Source organism: Lipotes vexillifer, unplaced genomic scaffold, assembly GCF_000442215.2.
Source record: "Lipotes vexillifer unplaced genomic scaffold, Lipotes_vexillifer_v1.1 scaffold170, whole genome shotgun sequence".
Taxonomy (NCBI): domain Eukaryota; kingdom Metazoa; phylum Chordata; class Mammalia; order Artiodactyla; family Lipotidae; genus Lipotes; species Lipotes vexillifer.
Genome location: NW_006772326.1, coordinates 231,856 through 247,180, shown reverse-complemented (window position 1 = coordinate 247,180; position 15,325 = coordinate 231,856). Strand labels below are relative to the sequence as shown.

General features: G+C 35.8%; 1 protein-coding gene across 1 annotated transcript in view; it reads right to left on the bottom strand.

Annotated features, from left to right (window-relative positions):
* XPOT (exportin for tRNA) overlaps positions 1-15,325 on the bottom strand; it is a 38,728-nt gene that overhangs the window by 17,100 nt on the left and 6,303 nt on the right. The window contains exons 3-16 of the mRNA XM_007447376.1: positions 13,455-13,537; positions 11,455-11,511; positions 10,382-10,451; positions 9,398-9,616; positions 8,343-8,527; positions 8,074-8,242; positions 6,359-6,595; positions 4,641-4,679; positions 4,444-4,506; positions 2,936-3,060; positions 2,415-2,559; positions 2,137-2,256; positions 1,688-1,782; positions 1,039-1,108 (exon numbers count right to left, since the gene is read on the bottom strand). Coding sequence (XP_007447438.1) covers positions 1,039-1,108; positions 1,688-1,782; positions 2,137-2,256; positions 2,415-2,559; positions 2,936-3,060; positions 4,444-4,506; positions 4,641-4,679; positions 6,359-6,595; positions 8,074-8,242; positions 8,343-8,527; positions 9,398-9,616; positions 10,382-10,451; positions 11,455-11,511; positions 13,455-13,537 — 1,677 coding nt within the window. The remainder of the gene's footprint in view (positions 1-1,038; positions 1,109-1,687; positions 1,783-2,136; positions 2,257-2,414; positions 2,560-2,935; positions 3,061-4,443; positions 4,507-4,640; positions 4,680-6,358; positions 6,596-8,073; positions 8,243-8,342; positions 8,528-9,397; positions 9,617-10,381; positions 10,452-11,454; positions 11,512-13,454; positions 13,538-15,325) is intronic.

The following is a 15,325-nucleotide window of genomic DNA, read 5'->3' as shown; positions in this document are numbered from 1 at the left end:
CCCGTGTCCCCTGCATCGGCAGGCGGACTCTCAACCGCTGCGCCACCAGGGAAGCCTCCTATTTATTTTTTATATAAATTTACTTATTTAGGCTGCACTGCGTCTTAGTTGTGGCACGCAGGATCTTTTAGTTGTGGCATGTGGACTTGTAGTTGCAGCTTGCGGGCTCTTAGATGCGGCATGTGGACTCTTAGTTGCAGCATGCATGCAGGATCTAGTTCCCCAACCAGGGATTGAACCTGGGCCCCCTGCAATGGGAGTGTGAAGTCTTATGTACTGGACCACCAGGGGAAGTCCCATGAAGTATTTTAATATATATGTTTCTTTAATATGTAGGCAAAGATAATTTAACCATATTATGTACTAGTAACCTTTCATGCAATGAAATTATATACCTTTGTACCCTGAATACTGATATTTATTTTTTAAAAACCCAAAATATTATTTTATGTTTAACACTTTTCAAGTGGTAGCTCTATTAATAACTTTCATCAAAATGAAAAAAAAAATGTCAAGGTCAGTATTTTGCTTTACACAAAAACATGTATCAGTCAAAATGTGCTTACAAAGTATCTCAACTTAAATCTGTCTAGTGAAATAAACACCGAAATATACAGATCAACCAGCATTAAAATTTTTTTTACCCCAAGCCAGAAGTTTCACAGAAACACTTCAGTCTACCAGTAGCAGTCACTGAGAATGGCTGTGATCATAGTACTAAACAGAGAATAATTTAGAAACCGAATTTTCCTTCTCCAAAAAACACTTCACTGGCATTTAACAGTACAGACAGCAGACCATATCTCACACTGCTAAATCTATCAGTCAAATTTTGATTCCTTTCTATTTCTATTACTATGTTTTGTTTACTGTATCTCAACAGAGTTTTGGTAAACAAAACTAACCCTTGCACACCCTCCATCCACACTTTAAAAAACAAAAACAAAAAAACACCCAAAGGCATTAACACTAAAGGCTAAAGGGATATGTAGCCTCAATATTGGGGAAAACTTATCACTCAGAAGGATAGATACTTACAGGTGGAGAAAGTTCTAATAAATCTTGTATTCTATTCAGAATATCCTCAATGAAAGGATTCATTTGTTTACTGAATAAAGGCAAAAAGGAAAACCACAATTACATAAATAACAGTGCTTGGCAAAGTGCGGAAATGCCAAATCCCTCAAGGCAGAACTAAAAAAAAAGTTCAGTGCTAAGGTAGTCACATGTGATCATTCAGACTAGCTATGATTTTTTTAAACTACAATTTTATAAGCCTAAGAATAAGTAGTTTTCATACCAAAAACTGGTACTAGTAAAGAACAATACAATATAAAACAGATTAAGTTCAACATGTATTTCCAAGGAATATCATCTTTAGAATTTCAAAGAAGCCATAGAGTTATCTACAGCAGTAAAACTGTTAAGTAACTAATGTCATTAGTGATGACAGGTGTTACATACAAAAATATTCAAACAAATCACTGTTTAATGATGAACAAAGTACCTGGCTCAAGAGAAGGAAAAGAAATCGTAACATCATGATACAAAAAGGAACACCAAAATTTTACAAAAGCCTTAGGACGAAAAGACCAAATCTACCACAGGCTCTTAGAAAATAATTTACATCTTACTTAACAATCTTAAAAACAAGAATTAAACATTATAGATGAAATTTTGTACTTACTTCAGAGATTTGACAAATCTAGAAAACAGGTAAGCAGTTCTACTCCGTACTTTTGCACTAGAGTGCCGCAGACCCCTGTGATCTAAGAAAGCCATCTAAAGAAACAGAGACACTTTTACTATTTCTGTACTTATTTAAGGCTTTTATTGCTATCGTCATGACACATTTTTGTTCATACCAAATTCTACTTTTTAGCTCTAGAAGGGAAGAACTAGGTACATATAAAAAGTAAGCCTACACTACACACAAACAGGCCCTTGAGTATTTGTTTTAAATAACTGACTAGACACAAACTCCATTTTAAAGGAATGGAGGAGGGGTTAGTTTCAGTGTGTCGAAGAGTTTTTGAGAGCTTCTGGCTCTGGAAAAAGTAATAAAAGATAGAACACTATCTGCTCATTAGCTGAAACACACGGAAAATAAAAGTTGAGAGTAAAGTATATACTTACCAGTACACATGGAATGTGTTGAGGTTCAACTGTGAAAAACTTTTCATATCTAACAACAGTTTCGAAGAACTCCAATGTCACAGATGTGTGCTGGTAGGAACTAACTCCTGATGTTACCAACTGGAGCAGGAAAAAGTTAAGAAATCTATCCTTATTTACTGCAACATCAAAATGTCCCAGTATTAACATATATTAAGCTCTAACAATTAAGGAACTCACATTAGCTTATATGAAAACAGAAAATTATGTTCAAAATAAATTATCTTTAGTATACTTACAGTTCGCATCATATCCTGCAAAGCACTAGCTTTTGAAACATCACCTGAGAAGTGAGCACCATGAGATACTGGAAGAGCTTCTGCCAACATATAGAGCAATCTTATTGCCACTTCAACTTCCATAAACCTTGTAGTCTGCCAATTCCTACCAAGGTATATAATATGTCAGTGAAATCTGAATATAAACTTTCTATACAACTAGTGATGCACGGGATAAAAAGACACCAACCAAAGCCTCTTTAATTATTAAACAGTCACAGCAATTGTTAATTTTGCCAGGCAACATAATTCATATCACAAAAGTATACAAAACTAATGAAATCCATTTTATTTACATTCCAAAGAGCAGTATTTCCCCCCAAGAATCAAGATAAATCAGAGGCAAGTGCATTGTTTCAGAGATACACATAAGGTCTTCATAAGTAACATAAATTAATAAGTCACGTGAATCACTTATGGTAGACCATCATCAGGGAGAAAAGGAAAGAGGTGACTTGTTAGAAGCAGCGTAACAAACTTACTGCAGGGTAGAACTAAAAACTCTTCGAACAGAAGCCAGCAGTAACTCGGGTGAAACTTGAGCAAGCCTGTCCAACAATAACTTCAGTTGTTTTCTGTATTCTACGAACATGGCTTCATCTTCACCCTATGATATTTTAAAAATTCCATTAAAAAACTTAAAAGATCTTAAAACACATAAAATGGTGAGTTCTCACTAGTTTTTCTATTTACAAATTTAATACACTTTTATTTTTTCATCAATATTTATTTATGTAGGAAAATGTACTATGCTCAGTAGCCTTTCCCCTCCTGCTCACAAATAATTATTTCTCAACACAGCCCTAGACCATGAAAGCCTAGAGCCAGAAATAGCATAGGGAGGACGTTAAAAACAAAAGTCTAACAGGAAAGAGTTATTGAGGGACAATTAAGCAAAGGACAGATAATGTAAAGCTTTGGGGAAAAAACAAAAACAAGAGTCTAAGCCAGGATGGGTTCATGTAGGGCTCTGTGAGAACTCTGGCACCTCATTTATACTCCTTGTATCTCACTGTCCACTTTAAGAACTGCAATAATATCACATGATTGAAGATACTATATGTAATGAGCCTAGCACTTCATAAGTGCATGGTGTGTTGGTGATCATCATCATTATTCTTTTACAGTTAGAAGTTTTTGAATGCCTGAAGTGGGTAACAGAACACGTTAGCACACAACTGGACAGTACACGCCATCACTGAGTTGCTAGAAAGCACCGATGAACCTTGTGATTGATGAGAAGCTGACTCACTGACAACCCTGGACAAGACTTTAACTAGAGCAAGTCCAGAGACGGTTAAGTACTTCATTCCTGCTCTCCCACAGACAATTATGATCTGAGGTCCATCAACTGGGCTTCAACTGATCACTCTTACTAAATATAAAGTGAAATATGATCACCAATAATACTGTCAATATTTATGAAGTTCAATGCTACAAAGTGTTTTTAAAAGGGTCATTTTAAAGAGGGACAAAATACAAAAAAATGAAGGATTATGAAAGTTTCCATTAATTTCACCTAAGTAGAGGTCAATATAAACAAGACTAGGGACTTCCCTGGTGGCACAGTGGTTAACAATCCACCTGCCAATGCAGGGGACACGGGTTTAACCCCTGGTCCGGGAAGATTCCACATGCCGTGGAGCAACTAAGCCCGTGCGCGACAGCTACTGAGCCTGCACTCTAGAGCTCGTGACCACAACTACTGAGCCTGTGTGCTGCAACTACTGAAGCCTGCATGCCTAGAGCCCATGCTCCACAACAAGAGAAGCCACTGCAATGAGAAGCCCATGCACCACAAAGAGTAGCCCCTGCTCACCACAACTAGACAGAAAGCCCGTGAGCAGCAACGAAGACCCAATGCAGTCAAATAACAAAAACAAAAACAAAACCCCAAGACTAATTTTTTAAGATAATCAAAACTTAGAATATTAATTTGATGTAAGTAAACAAAATTAAAACTGATTTCTCCTCAATGCAAAATTCTTACCTCATTTTCAAAGTTATATTCTTCATCATAGGTTAATTTTTTCATAACGGCCAACATGATTGCCTAAAATTAAGAATAAAATACCTTTTGTCAGTTTCCTTTAATTTCATGTAATTTGAAATTAAGCTATATTTCAAGGCAGACTACAGATGTAGATTCTATTATTGGTTTAAAAGAAACAAAAAGAAGTCAATTACCTCTACATTAGCTTTTTGCTGATCAGAGAGCACTGTAAGCTGTTGAAAGAAAGCAATCATTTATTAGCTTTCCTGAAGTTATACTTGCTTATCAGAATATTTTTCTGATTAGTTAAGATCTTTTCAAACATGCACACAGCTTTTCTGGAGGGCAGTTTGACAGTACATTTCTATATATGAAATGTACCTAACCTAAGATCTATCAATTTCACTTCTAGTAAGTAACTTGACATGTAGGCAAAGACATGTAGATGAATTTGATTTGAAAAGATACTTATAAATGTATTCAACAAAGAAGCAGATTATAGAACAGCAAAGTATGATCTTACTTTGTTTTTAAACAAGGCCAAAAAAGCCTAGAAATCCATTACGAGATACACAGTGGGACTATCAATAGTGATACCAATTTTAACTTTCTTCATACCTTTCCACATTGCCTAAAATTTCTTAAAGTATGCAAGCAGAAACATATTAGGTGTATAAAGAAGCTAAACTCAGTTTGGAAAATATTATTTTAAGCTTGACTCAATTCAACTAATTCAATGTAAATATCAATAAAATAGGAATGCCTCTCACCTAATGTCATAATGAGAAATCACTAATTCTTTAAAAGGCTACACGCTATCAATATAATATGGGAGATTCATACCTTCTACATTTTAAGGTCTATTATTGGAAGCAACTCTCTAGGGGGAAATTTTTAATTGTAAAAAATAATTGTTTATAAGAAATGATGCATATGTAATTAAAATAAGGAACCATGGGGACTTCCCTGGTGGTGCAGTGGTTAAGAGTCCACCTGCCAATGAAGGGGACACAGGTGTGAAGCCTGGTCCGGGAAGATCCCACATGCCGTGGAGCAACTAAGCCCAGGCGCCATAACTACTGAGCCTGTGCTCTAGAGCCCGCTCGCCACAACTACTGAGCCCACATGCTGCAACTACTGAAGCCTGCATGCCTAGAGCCCAGGCTCCACAACAAGAGAAGCCATCAGAATGAGAAGCCTGCGCACCGCAACGAAGAGCAGCCCCCGCTCGCCACAACTAGAGAAAGCCCGCATGCAGCAACGAAGACCCAACGCAGCCAAAAATAAATAAATTAAATAATTAAATTAAAAAAATAATGAACCATGTTTAACAAAATTTCTACTGTATTTAGAAATAAACAGAGGGGGCTTCCCTGGCGGTCCAGTTTAAGACTCTGCGCTCCCAATGCAGGGGGCACGGATTCAATCCCTGGTCAGGGAACTGAGACCCTACATGCCGCACAGCCACACACACAAAAAAAATAAATAAATAAAAATAAACAGATTCATGGAGTTCCCTGGTGGTCTAGTGATTAGGATTTGGCGCTTTCACTGCTGGGGCCCAGGTTCAACCCCTGGTCAGGGAACTGAGATCCCGTAAGCCGTGCAAAGCAGCCAAGATTTAAAAAAAGAAAAAGAAATAAACACAGATTCAAAATAAAAAAAAAAACCTAAACCTATAACTAATTCTGAAGCTTTTTAGTCTAGTGAATTTTAGAACCTGGCCATTTGTTTTTTGGCTAAGAAGTTTAAAGAAAAAAAAAAAGATGAAAATACATTAATAATTAACAGTAAATGTCATTAGAGTGTAGAATTATGAGTATATTCTTGTTTTCATTTTTCCTGTATTTTCCAATTCTCTATTGCTTTTCTATATTATCTACTGGACAAAAAGATTAAAATAAGGACTTACCTGTTTCAAAATATGAAGATAATCATAACAAAATCCAATAATGTTAGAAGAGATGTCATCATCCTCATGAACTAGGAGCTGCAACATCAGTGCCACCTTTGTTTCAATAGCTTGTAGTGCCTCTTGAGCATTCTTGATATCCCCATTCTTAATTAATTTAGTCCAGCTAACTATCAATGACTGTCCCATTCCATTAACCAGTTTAGAAAATCTGGCCAGGAAGTCAACATCTTCTTCCTACAAATGATCAATACTTCAATTTAAAACCAACCACCTAGGAGGGAAAACTCTAAACTTAGGTATGGGTCAAATACCAATCATAGGAGTCATTTTTATTTTTATTTTATTTATTTATTTTTTATTTTTGGCCGCGCTGGGTCTTCGTTGCTGTGCGCCGGGTTTCTCTAGCTGCAGCGAGCCGGGGCTACTCTTCGTTGTGGTGCGTGGGCTTCTCGTTGTAGTGCTCTAGGCACGCGGGCTTCAGCAGTTGTGGCACGGGGGCTCAGTAGTTGTGGCTCATTGGCTCTAGAGCACAGGCTCAGTAGATGTGGCACACGGGCTTAGCTGCTCCGCAGCATGTGGGATCTTCCCGGACCACGGCTCGAACCTGTGTCCCCTGCATTGGCAGGCAGATTCTTAACCGCTGTGCCACCAGGGAAGTCCCAGGAGTCATTTTTAAACTAACATTAGACACTAACAATTCTACCATTTTGACTGGGAAATCTTAAGAATTTGAATTCTTCTACTATTATTATCCATTAGTACTAACTCTTCAAAGCAACTTTTTTTAATGATTATAGTCATGTAGACATTGCCAACTTATAAAAGCTTAAAAAAAAAGAGATCTGTGGTTTCAAAACCTTCTCTCTAAACTGCTGAATTTAGTAAATATGCTCTCATACAGTTAATGACACCATATTATGCTATGTATAAGAATTTACAACAGCCCTTTCTGATACTGTTTAATTTGAACCTCAACTGCACTACAGAGATAAAACTGCTATTATAATAATCTGCCTAAGGTCACATCAGCACTAATTCTAGAACTTAAAATTAGGTTATTTTCATTAATTATCCTTATGATGTTTCCTACAGAAAGAGATTTTTACCTTCACCATTTTAAATCTTTTACCAGGGACTAAATAAGACAATTATTAGCAGTGTAAGAAAACACTACTAATTTTCAGCTAGGAAAATACCAGAGGTGTTGTACTCCTGACATATCAACAATACAAAGACTTCTCAGTAATTCTTTACCAATATCACAGGTAAAATTAAAAATAAAACCCTTCAAATTCAGTTTCTAAATTACTAATTTACCACACTCAGCCCTAATTCTGCTGAGGCTAAACTTTAACAGCTCAAATGAATGTGATGAAAATATAACATTTACACAATTGAGTCTAATTTAGGTCAAAATGCACTGCCATGCTTCTTAAAGTGTGGTCCATGAATCAGCAGTATCACAGTATCACCTGAGAGTTTGTTAGAAATGCACAATCCCAGATCTTCAAGTTTAAGTCTGGTATAATCTATTGTTCAAGGCAAATGTTACAGATAACATTATGGCTTTCTAGATACAATGTTTCATTATTATGTCAAGGAAGTTTCCAGCATTTAAAAACAAAAGAAAAAGAAAAGGAACGCATATTTAAATTACTGCCTATCCTAATTTGTTCTAACATTTTCAAAACCTTATACATAAATTTACTGACCTGGTCAATGCTGAAAAAACCAGCAGACTGTAATACTTGACACAAAGATTCTACTAGTTTCATTTTATCAACAGGATCCATTCCTTTATTTACAATTTCAAATAAACAATCACATGCTTCTTCCCGTAGAACTTCTATTGACATATGACCTAGCAGCATATTTATAAACCTGGCAATGGTGAAATAAAATTGTTACAACATTTTCAAATTCATGAGTTTTACATACTGTATTTTGTAGGTTTATATTTTTAAAATATAGGTTAACTTACCTATCATTGGCTATAAGGGATAAGTCTATCCAAGAGACATAAGCCCCAACTACTTCAAGGCACTGACATGTTACTTCTGAATTAGTATACTGATAGTTTTGTAGGATTTGGTACCATGATTCCACCAAGTTTGGAATGCACTGTTCCCTCATGGTATCTTTTATGAGAGTATTCCTACGAGCCTCCTAAAAGACAAAACGAAGTACCATATACACAGTTAAAGTAGATTACCTCCCAAAATAATGTTTAACATCTGAATAATGGTTGCACACAGTAATTTCCTCACCACTAAACTTCCAGACTTGTTAACACATTCACTGCCGCTATTTCCTATTTCTCTGCTCTAAAATCATAACCTGTGATTCTTTCTAATTCCGCCTTCCATTCTACTCATTTCCTCAGACATAATTTCTTATTAAACACAAACTATAAATAAACATTGCTTAGAAATCTTAACCATGTGATAAAAGTTATTTCTCAATATTATACAAATACTTAAAATTACTTAAGAGAATAGCAATTACTTAAATGTTACAAATATATTTGACATACAATGACCTCAAATTATCATACACATTTGAATTAAGCTATTTCCATTGTGTTCTTTAAGAAAAAGGAGAAAGTTATATTGGGTAATACAGAAATAGAGAAAGACTAAGGTGATGGGCTATGTGACTAACTGAGAATACAGAAGAACCCAGCATTGATTCATAAGTAATGCTTTTTCCTCACTCGGTGACTATAAAGCAGTAGTAAATATAGGCCACATTTGTCTACAGATTCATAGGAAAAAATCAATTTGTGTATTTCTCTAGAGAAAGTTCTTGCCTGGTTAAAAAAAAATCTGAATACTCTAATTTCACCCTACACCTGGGAAAAAACCCCAAGTTTAAATTCCTTTGTAAAACAAAATTCAAAATGTTGAGTAAATTTATAAGTATTCTTAATAAAGTTTTATCTCAAAATAAAAAACTCTTCTTGATCCTTTTATTATATGCCCACCATCTCCTACAATATCTACATTAAAAACTTAAAATTAATAGGAAGTTACTTGCCTCTGATGTATGCACCACATCACGATCCACCAACTCTGAATCAATAGCCATGAGAATTCGGAGGTATAGATCTACTCCCCTTGGATTTAGGCCCACTACTGAGAGAATGTCAAAAAAAAACTTGGGCCATTTAGTGAGATATTCTGTAACAAAAAGCAAGGCGAAGACTTGGGCTGCTTTATTTCGTATAAAGGTCTTCTCTGGTTGGGGATTCAGCATCTGACAAACAGAGAAATAGTTCATAAAATTAAATGTAAATGGAAAAGACTCAAACGTTGTTTTCCTATTTATCATTAATAGGCAAAACCCCACCAAACTTCACTAGGCTCTAGAACAGCTGTGCAACAAATATGCTTGAAAATTACCAAAGTTCTAAGGTGACTAGCCAGATGGAGAACAATCAAATGAACAGAGGTGCTAACCGTTACACCTCACTCTCACACTTTCAGAGAAAAGTTTCATGGGCAGAGCGTTAGTAGTTCCTATAATTTTTTCTAAGAAGAAAATAATTCAACGATTTTTCTTCTAGCTGCTTGCTCTTTAAGGAAAATAAACATCCTAGCTACACAACTGCTTTAATACGTTAAGATTAGCTAAAATTAATGAAAAAGAACGTAGTGAATAAAGAACTCTATTGGCTCCTTTGAAAAGGGCTCTTTGTTAAGAGGCTGTCCAGGAGAGCTCACCTTAAGTGTGAACAGAAAAGCCACTTTTGTCAAGTAGTTAAAAAAAATTACATTTTAAAACCAGTTTCCACCATGTGTCATGGACAGAATGACAGCTTCAATTATCAATATAATTTTAAGTTATTGCTAAGTTTTCACCTACCCATGATCTTCAAAAACAGCACTTTCTAAAATAGCTACATGACGAAATGGAGGATAAATGAGTGACATGTTTGAGGTGAAGTTGCAAACTCTTGCAAAAATAAAAATTTAAATATCTGGCAATTTGAGGTACTAAATGTAAAAACTACTATTTTACCTGAGCTTGAAGCCAAGATATGAGTGTCTCCCTAATCAGTTGTTGTTGAACAGTAGTTAGTTCTGAATATCTGTTCAAAATAGGGAAGAAAAATAACAATGATAATGTTTAGTGTCTGTGGTTTTAAAAAATAACAGCCTCTTATAAATTTGAATGAGAAAATTTGTACAGCACTCGACTATCTAAAATTCCCTAAAACAAATTGGTAATACCTCTCATTACTGCTTTAAAGACAAGGGTGGGAGAGGCAGCTGGGGTATCAATACTGATCTTTGTTTTGTGGTTCAGTTCATGTTAAAACAAAATGGCAGCTACACAATTTTTCAGATGAAAATACATCCATGGTCTCAGGTCTGTGGTTTACAGAATAAATCAGTAGGCAAACTAAGGATCCCCAGAGCAGCAATTCACTGTTTTTACTTAAATTAGGCAGGGGTTCTAAATGCAAGTGCCCACACTGCCACTCAACTCTAACAGAGAGTCATCGTTCAGAGAAACAGGCTCAGTATTGCTAGATCTTCTAATTTTTTCCAGAGAAGCTGGAAAGCTATTTTTTTCCTGTGAAATGACTGGATTTTTATATGTAACCAATGAACTCAGTATTTTTAAAACACTTTTTGGGATAAATCAAAATACATCTATGAGCTGGATATGACATATACCATCAATTTACAACCTATGTTATGGTGTCCCCAAAGAGGGAAAAACTAATTTAAAAAATGGCCTCTCGGGACTGCCCTGGTGGCGTAGCAGTTAAGAATCCGCCTGCCAATGCAGGGGTCACGGGTTCAATCCCTGGTGCAGGAAGATCCCACAAGTCACAGAGCAACTAAGCCCATACACAACTACTGAAGCCTGTGCGCCTAGAGCCTGTGCTCTGCAACAAGAGAAGCCACCGCAATGAAAAGCCCGGGCACCACAACGAAGAGCAGCCCCTGCTCGCTGCAACTAGAGAAAGCCTGACTGCAGCAACAGAGACGCAACGTAGTCAAAAAGAAATTAATTAATTAATTATTTTAAAAGTTAAAAAAAAAAAGGCCTTTCCCCACAAATCTCAGGGAGAAAAGCCTTACTTGTATTTAACTTGATGTTCTAGTACTTGAAAGCAGAAAAATTTAATGTGATCATCACTGAAAAAGAAAAAAAAGAAAAATTAGATAAGCAGAATATGAATTAGGGAAAACAAATCAAAGGTAAAATAGTAATGAATAAACTACAGTTGAAAAGTTTCTCAAACTAGACCTTTGGCTTATTGATCTCGAGTTTTACATTCACATCCATTTGTTTAAAAAGCTAAGAGAACTTTTTATGTTATACAATATTCAATGGAAATCGGCAAACAGAATAACCAAAAAAATTGAAGATGCGCTTTAAGAACATACAGTGCTTTTGCAAACAGAAGGCATTCCCCCTAAATTCTAGATGTTAGGATTCCCAGAACAACTCCTACGTTTTACAACAGAAAGGCTAGATGTAAAATAACAAATGATAGAACAGCCAGAGACTGAGTCAAACCAGAAATGGTCATCAAAGTCATACTTAAAAGTTCTACTGCAGTCAAATCCAAAGCAAGCAGAGTCACCCGGACTGGCAGTCCAGACCCCAAAATTCATACAGAAAACCAAGTTACGAATATATTGCCCTTATAAAAGGGGAGTAAAAATCAACACCCACCCATTATCCACTTCCAACTGTGTCTCTAGGGGTGACAGCAGAGCTGCAGTGAGCCAGCTACAAACCCTGACCAAGTCCCATTAGTGAACAACAATCTGTGCATCTTAATACAGTTGGTATAGGCCAGGCTTAGTCATGGAACAATTTTTCATATACAAAGCTAACTAGTCAATACAAGAATGGAGATGTTATCTTCATTTAGACTACATCAATTAACCAAAAAATAATAATAATTTCACACTTAAGAAAATGAAACTTAATTTTTTAAAGTTTTTTAAAAAGTTATGTTTAATTTGCATCTCTTCTAAGACCCTAGGGTTTCTAATCTTATCATGGATGGCACTGAAGCTTTAACTAATTATGTGAATTAGATCTTCAAAATATAAACTATAAACTATAAACTATAAACTATAGGGAGCCTTTAAATAAAAGCCAGCCCTTATTTACTCTAAGACATATAGATATTCTCAAAACCAACTTTCACTAAATTGGAGCCTTCCTTTTGGCTATAAAATGTAGTGACTGATACCCACAGCATGCCAAGAACTCTAGCTAGGAGTCATCACTGACCCCTATAAACTTCTACTCCCACTAGCAGAGTTGTTTATTTACAACTAGTCAGCTGTGTTTCCCCAAGCCTCACTATGTGCGTTGTACTTCTTTTGTATGTAAGTAACTTAATTACTATATAAACTAATGAAATGAGTATGATGACAGTTTATATTTTCATAAAAATTAAGTTGAATGCTTTAGAAAGAGTTCATAGGAAGTCACACTGCAGGGGGAAAACCTTGGACCTATGTGATGTGAGACAGATAACTTGGAGAGAGAGGAACAAATAAATAAAAAGTTTAGAAATCTGTACTCACTGTTCCTCAATCCACTACAGGGACCCAAAGTGGAAATTACAGAGGATCAATTATGGGTGTGATCAACGTTGAGAATGATGAAGTGAATGTTAGTGGCATATATGCAAAGAAAAGTCCTTGGTCCAATATCAAGATTAGTAACTAAGTGTTTATATACTTTAAATTAAAATTAAAAATTAAGATATATAAAATTTTTGATTACCTCCTTTACCAACTTTTTAGAAAACTAACTATCCCTCCCCATCATAAGAAGATAAGGAAGTTTCTACTGTATAGAAACTATATGCCACTTGGGATCTACTGCCAGGTACTCAGAATAAGGCAAAGGATATTTTAATGAGAAGTCAATTTTGGAATGGCCAAATTATTAGTTTACTATTTTTCTCATTTCTACACTGAATAATTTTCCAAAATATAAATCATAAAATGTTTCTATGAAAACATTTTCCAAACAGGTAAATGTAACAATCCTGTCAAGTTCACAAAAATTTAAATTCTCCTACAAATCACGCAAATTTTGTTTTAGTCACCTGTATGTCCTCTGGGCCAGAGCTTCTGCACACACCTGCCAGGCATCTGGGGAAATCTTTAACTGCTCAAAATAGGCCAGGGCCTGTAAGATTGCAAAGCAGAAAATGCATTTGGAATAGTCAATCTCAATTCTCTGCCAGTACTCAATAAAGTTTTCTGGGAGTAGCAAACTAACAACAAAAAAGTGACTAAATAAAAAATAGCTAAACATTGAATTCAGGCTTTTGAGTATGTGCAACTTCGTGATCATTCCTAGGAAAAAAGGTTAAGTAAAAAACAAATTCCATCAGTTGGATACTCCAACCTGTTTCTTTACAGGAAAGGAGACAACACAAAAATGCCCTGCAGGTATCTATGAATTATTAGGAAGATCAAAGAGAAAACACTCAAGTGCTGTGTCAAGTGCTATACTACTGAGGTATATGCAATTTTAAAATGGTATATAAACAATATTTTTCCTATTTAATAGCAAACATGCTATTAAAGAGGTGATTATAAAAGATGAAACATACTCTGTATGTCATTTGATCTACTGTTTAACAGAAAAGGAGAGTTATTTAAAATCTTCAGCTATATCATATAAGTTTCCTAAAAAGTGAGATTAAAGTCGGAGTTCAAGTACTTGATATGAAGTTTGCAGAAGTACCAAATAACTGAAATGGTCAAAGTTGTAGGAAATGTGTTTCTCATCCCTGTATTCACGAATTCTGGGGCCTGTCATAAGAGCAAGTATACTCTAGACTGGATGCAGCACCAAGTCCATATGCTCTCTACCACTGTTGGGAAAACGGGAGTGACTTCCGCCACTTTTCCATTAGTATGTTGCAACTGGAATCAATGACAGATGCAGGTTTCACATATGACAATGGACAAACAGTAATCTCACCAACTTGTAAAAAATATCTGTCAGGAAAACAACACATAATCTCTAGAAACACTGCTAAATGATTTTAAAGCAATTACATACTGATATAAACCCTGAAATTAGTTAGAAACAATATTAAGCCTTAGAGGAACCTAATTTCAATTAGCCAGTATATATTTTTTAAATGTGGTTTGTGCCCCATCCATGATGAAGACAATTTTATTGGTCTTGATCAGTAATTTTTTAAATGAAACAGAATACAGAATATCAGACTGCACTGCACCTAGCAAGAATAACTATTATTTTGTGTAACTTGTCTTAGTCATGTGTATATATGTCATAGATTCATGTGTATATGTGTCTATGTTTATATATATATATACATACATACACACACACACACACATATACTGTCAAGATATAAAATTATTTTTTCCTTTGTTAGAGGTTAAAAAAAAATAAGCAGCAAAAAATCCACTGTATTTAGGTGATAGTTTCCTGTGTTATGTAACTGTATGAATGAGGGAATGGGTTTTCAGACGTGGTCTCAGTGGCTGCTCCCACTGACAGAGGACCAGATAAATGAACGTGAGCAGATGAAAAAGATCACCAAATACTATCTTAAGTGTAAGTAACAGCTATCGTTAGAAATTAAGAATATAGGAACCCAAGCAGCTGCAAAATAATCTAGTTCAGGCGTCTAACAATATCTATTCCATGAAACCTAGAGTTTCCTTCAGGAGTACCTCAGGGGCCAGGGCAGGGGACAACGCTGAAGTCAATCGTATCCTGCATTACCACCTAATATTTCACTTACCAAAAGAGGTGGGGGAGGTGTGATTCAGCTGCTAGAATTGTCACTGACATACCATCTTCTTTCTTTCTTTCTTTTTTTTTTTTTGTGGTACAAGGGCCTCTCACTGTTGCGGCCTCTCCCGTTGCGGAGCGCAGGCTCCGGACGCGCAGGCTCAGCAGCCATGGCTCGCGGGCCCAGCCGCTCCGCGG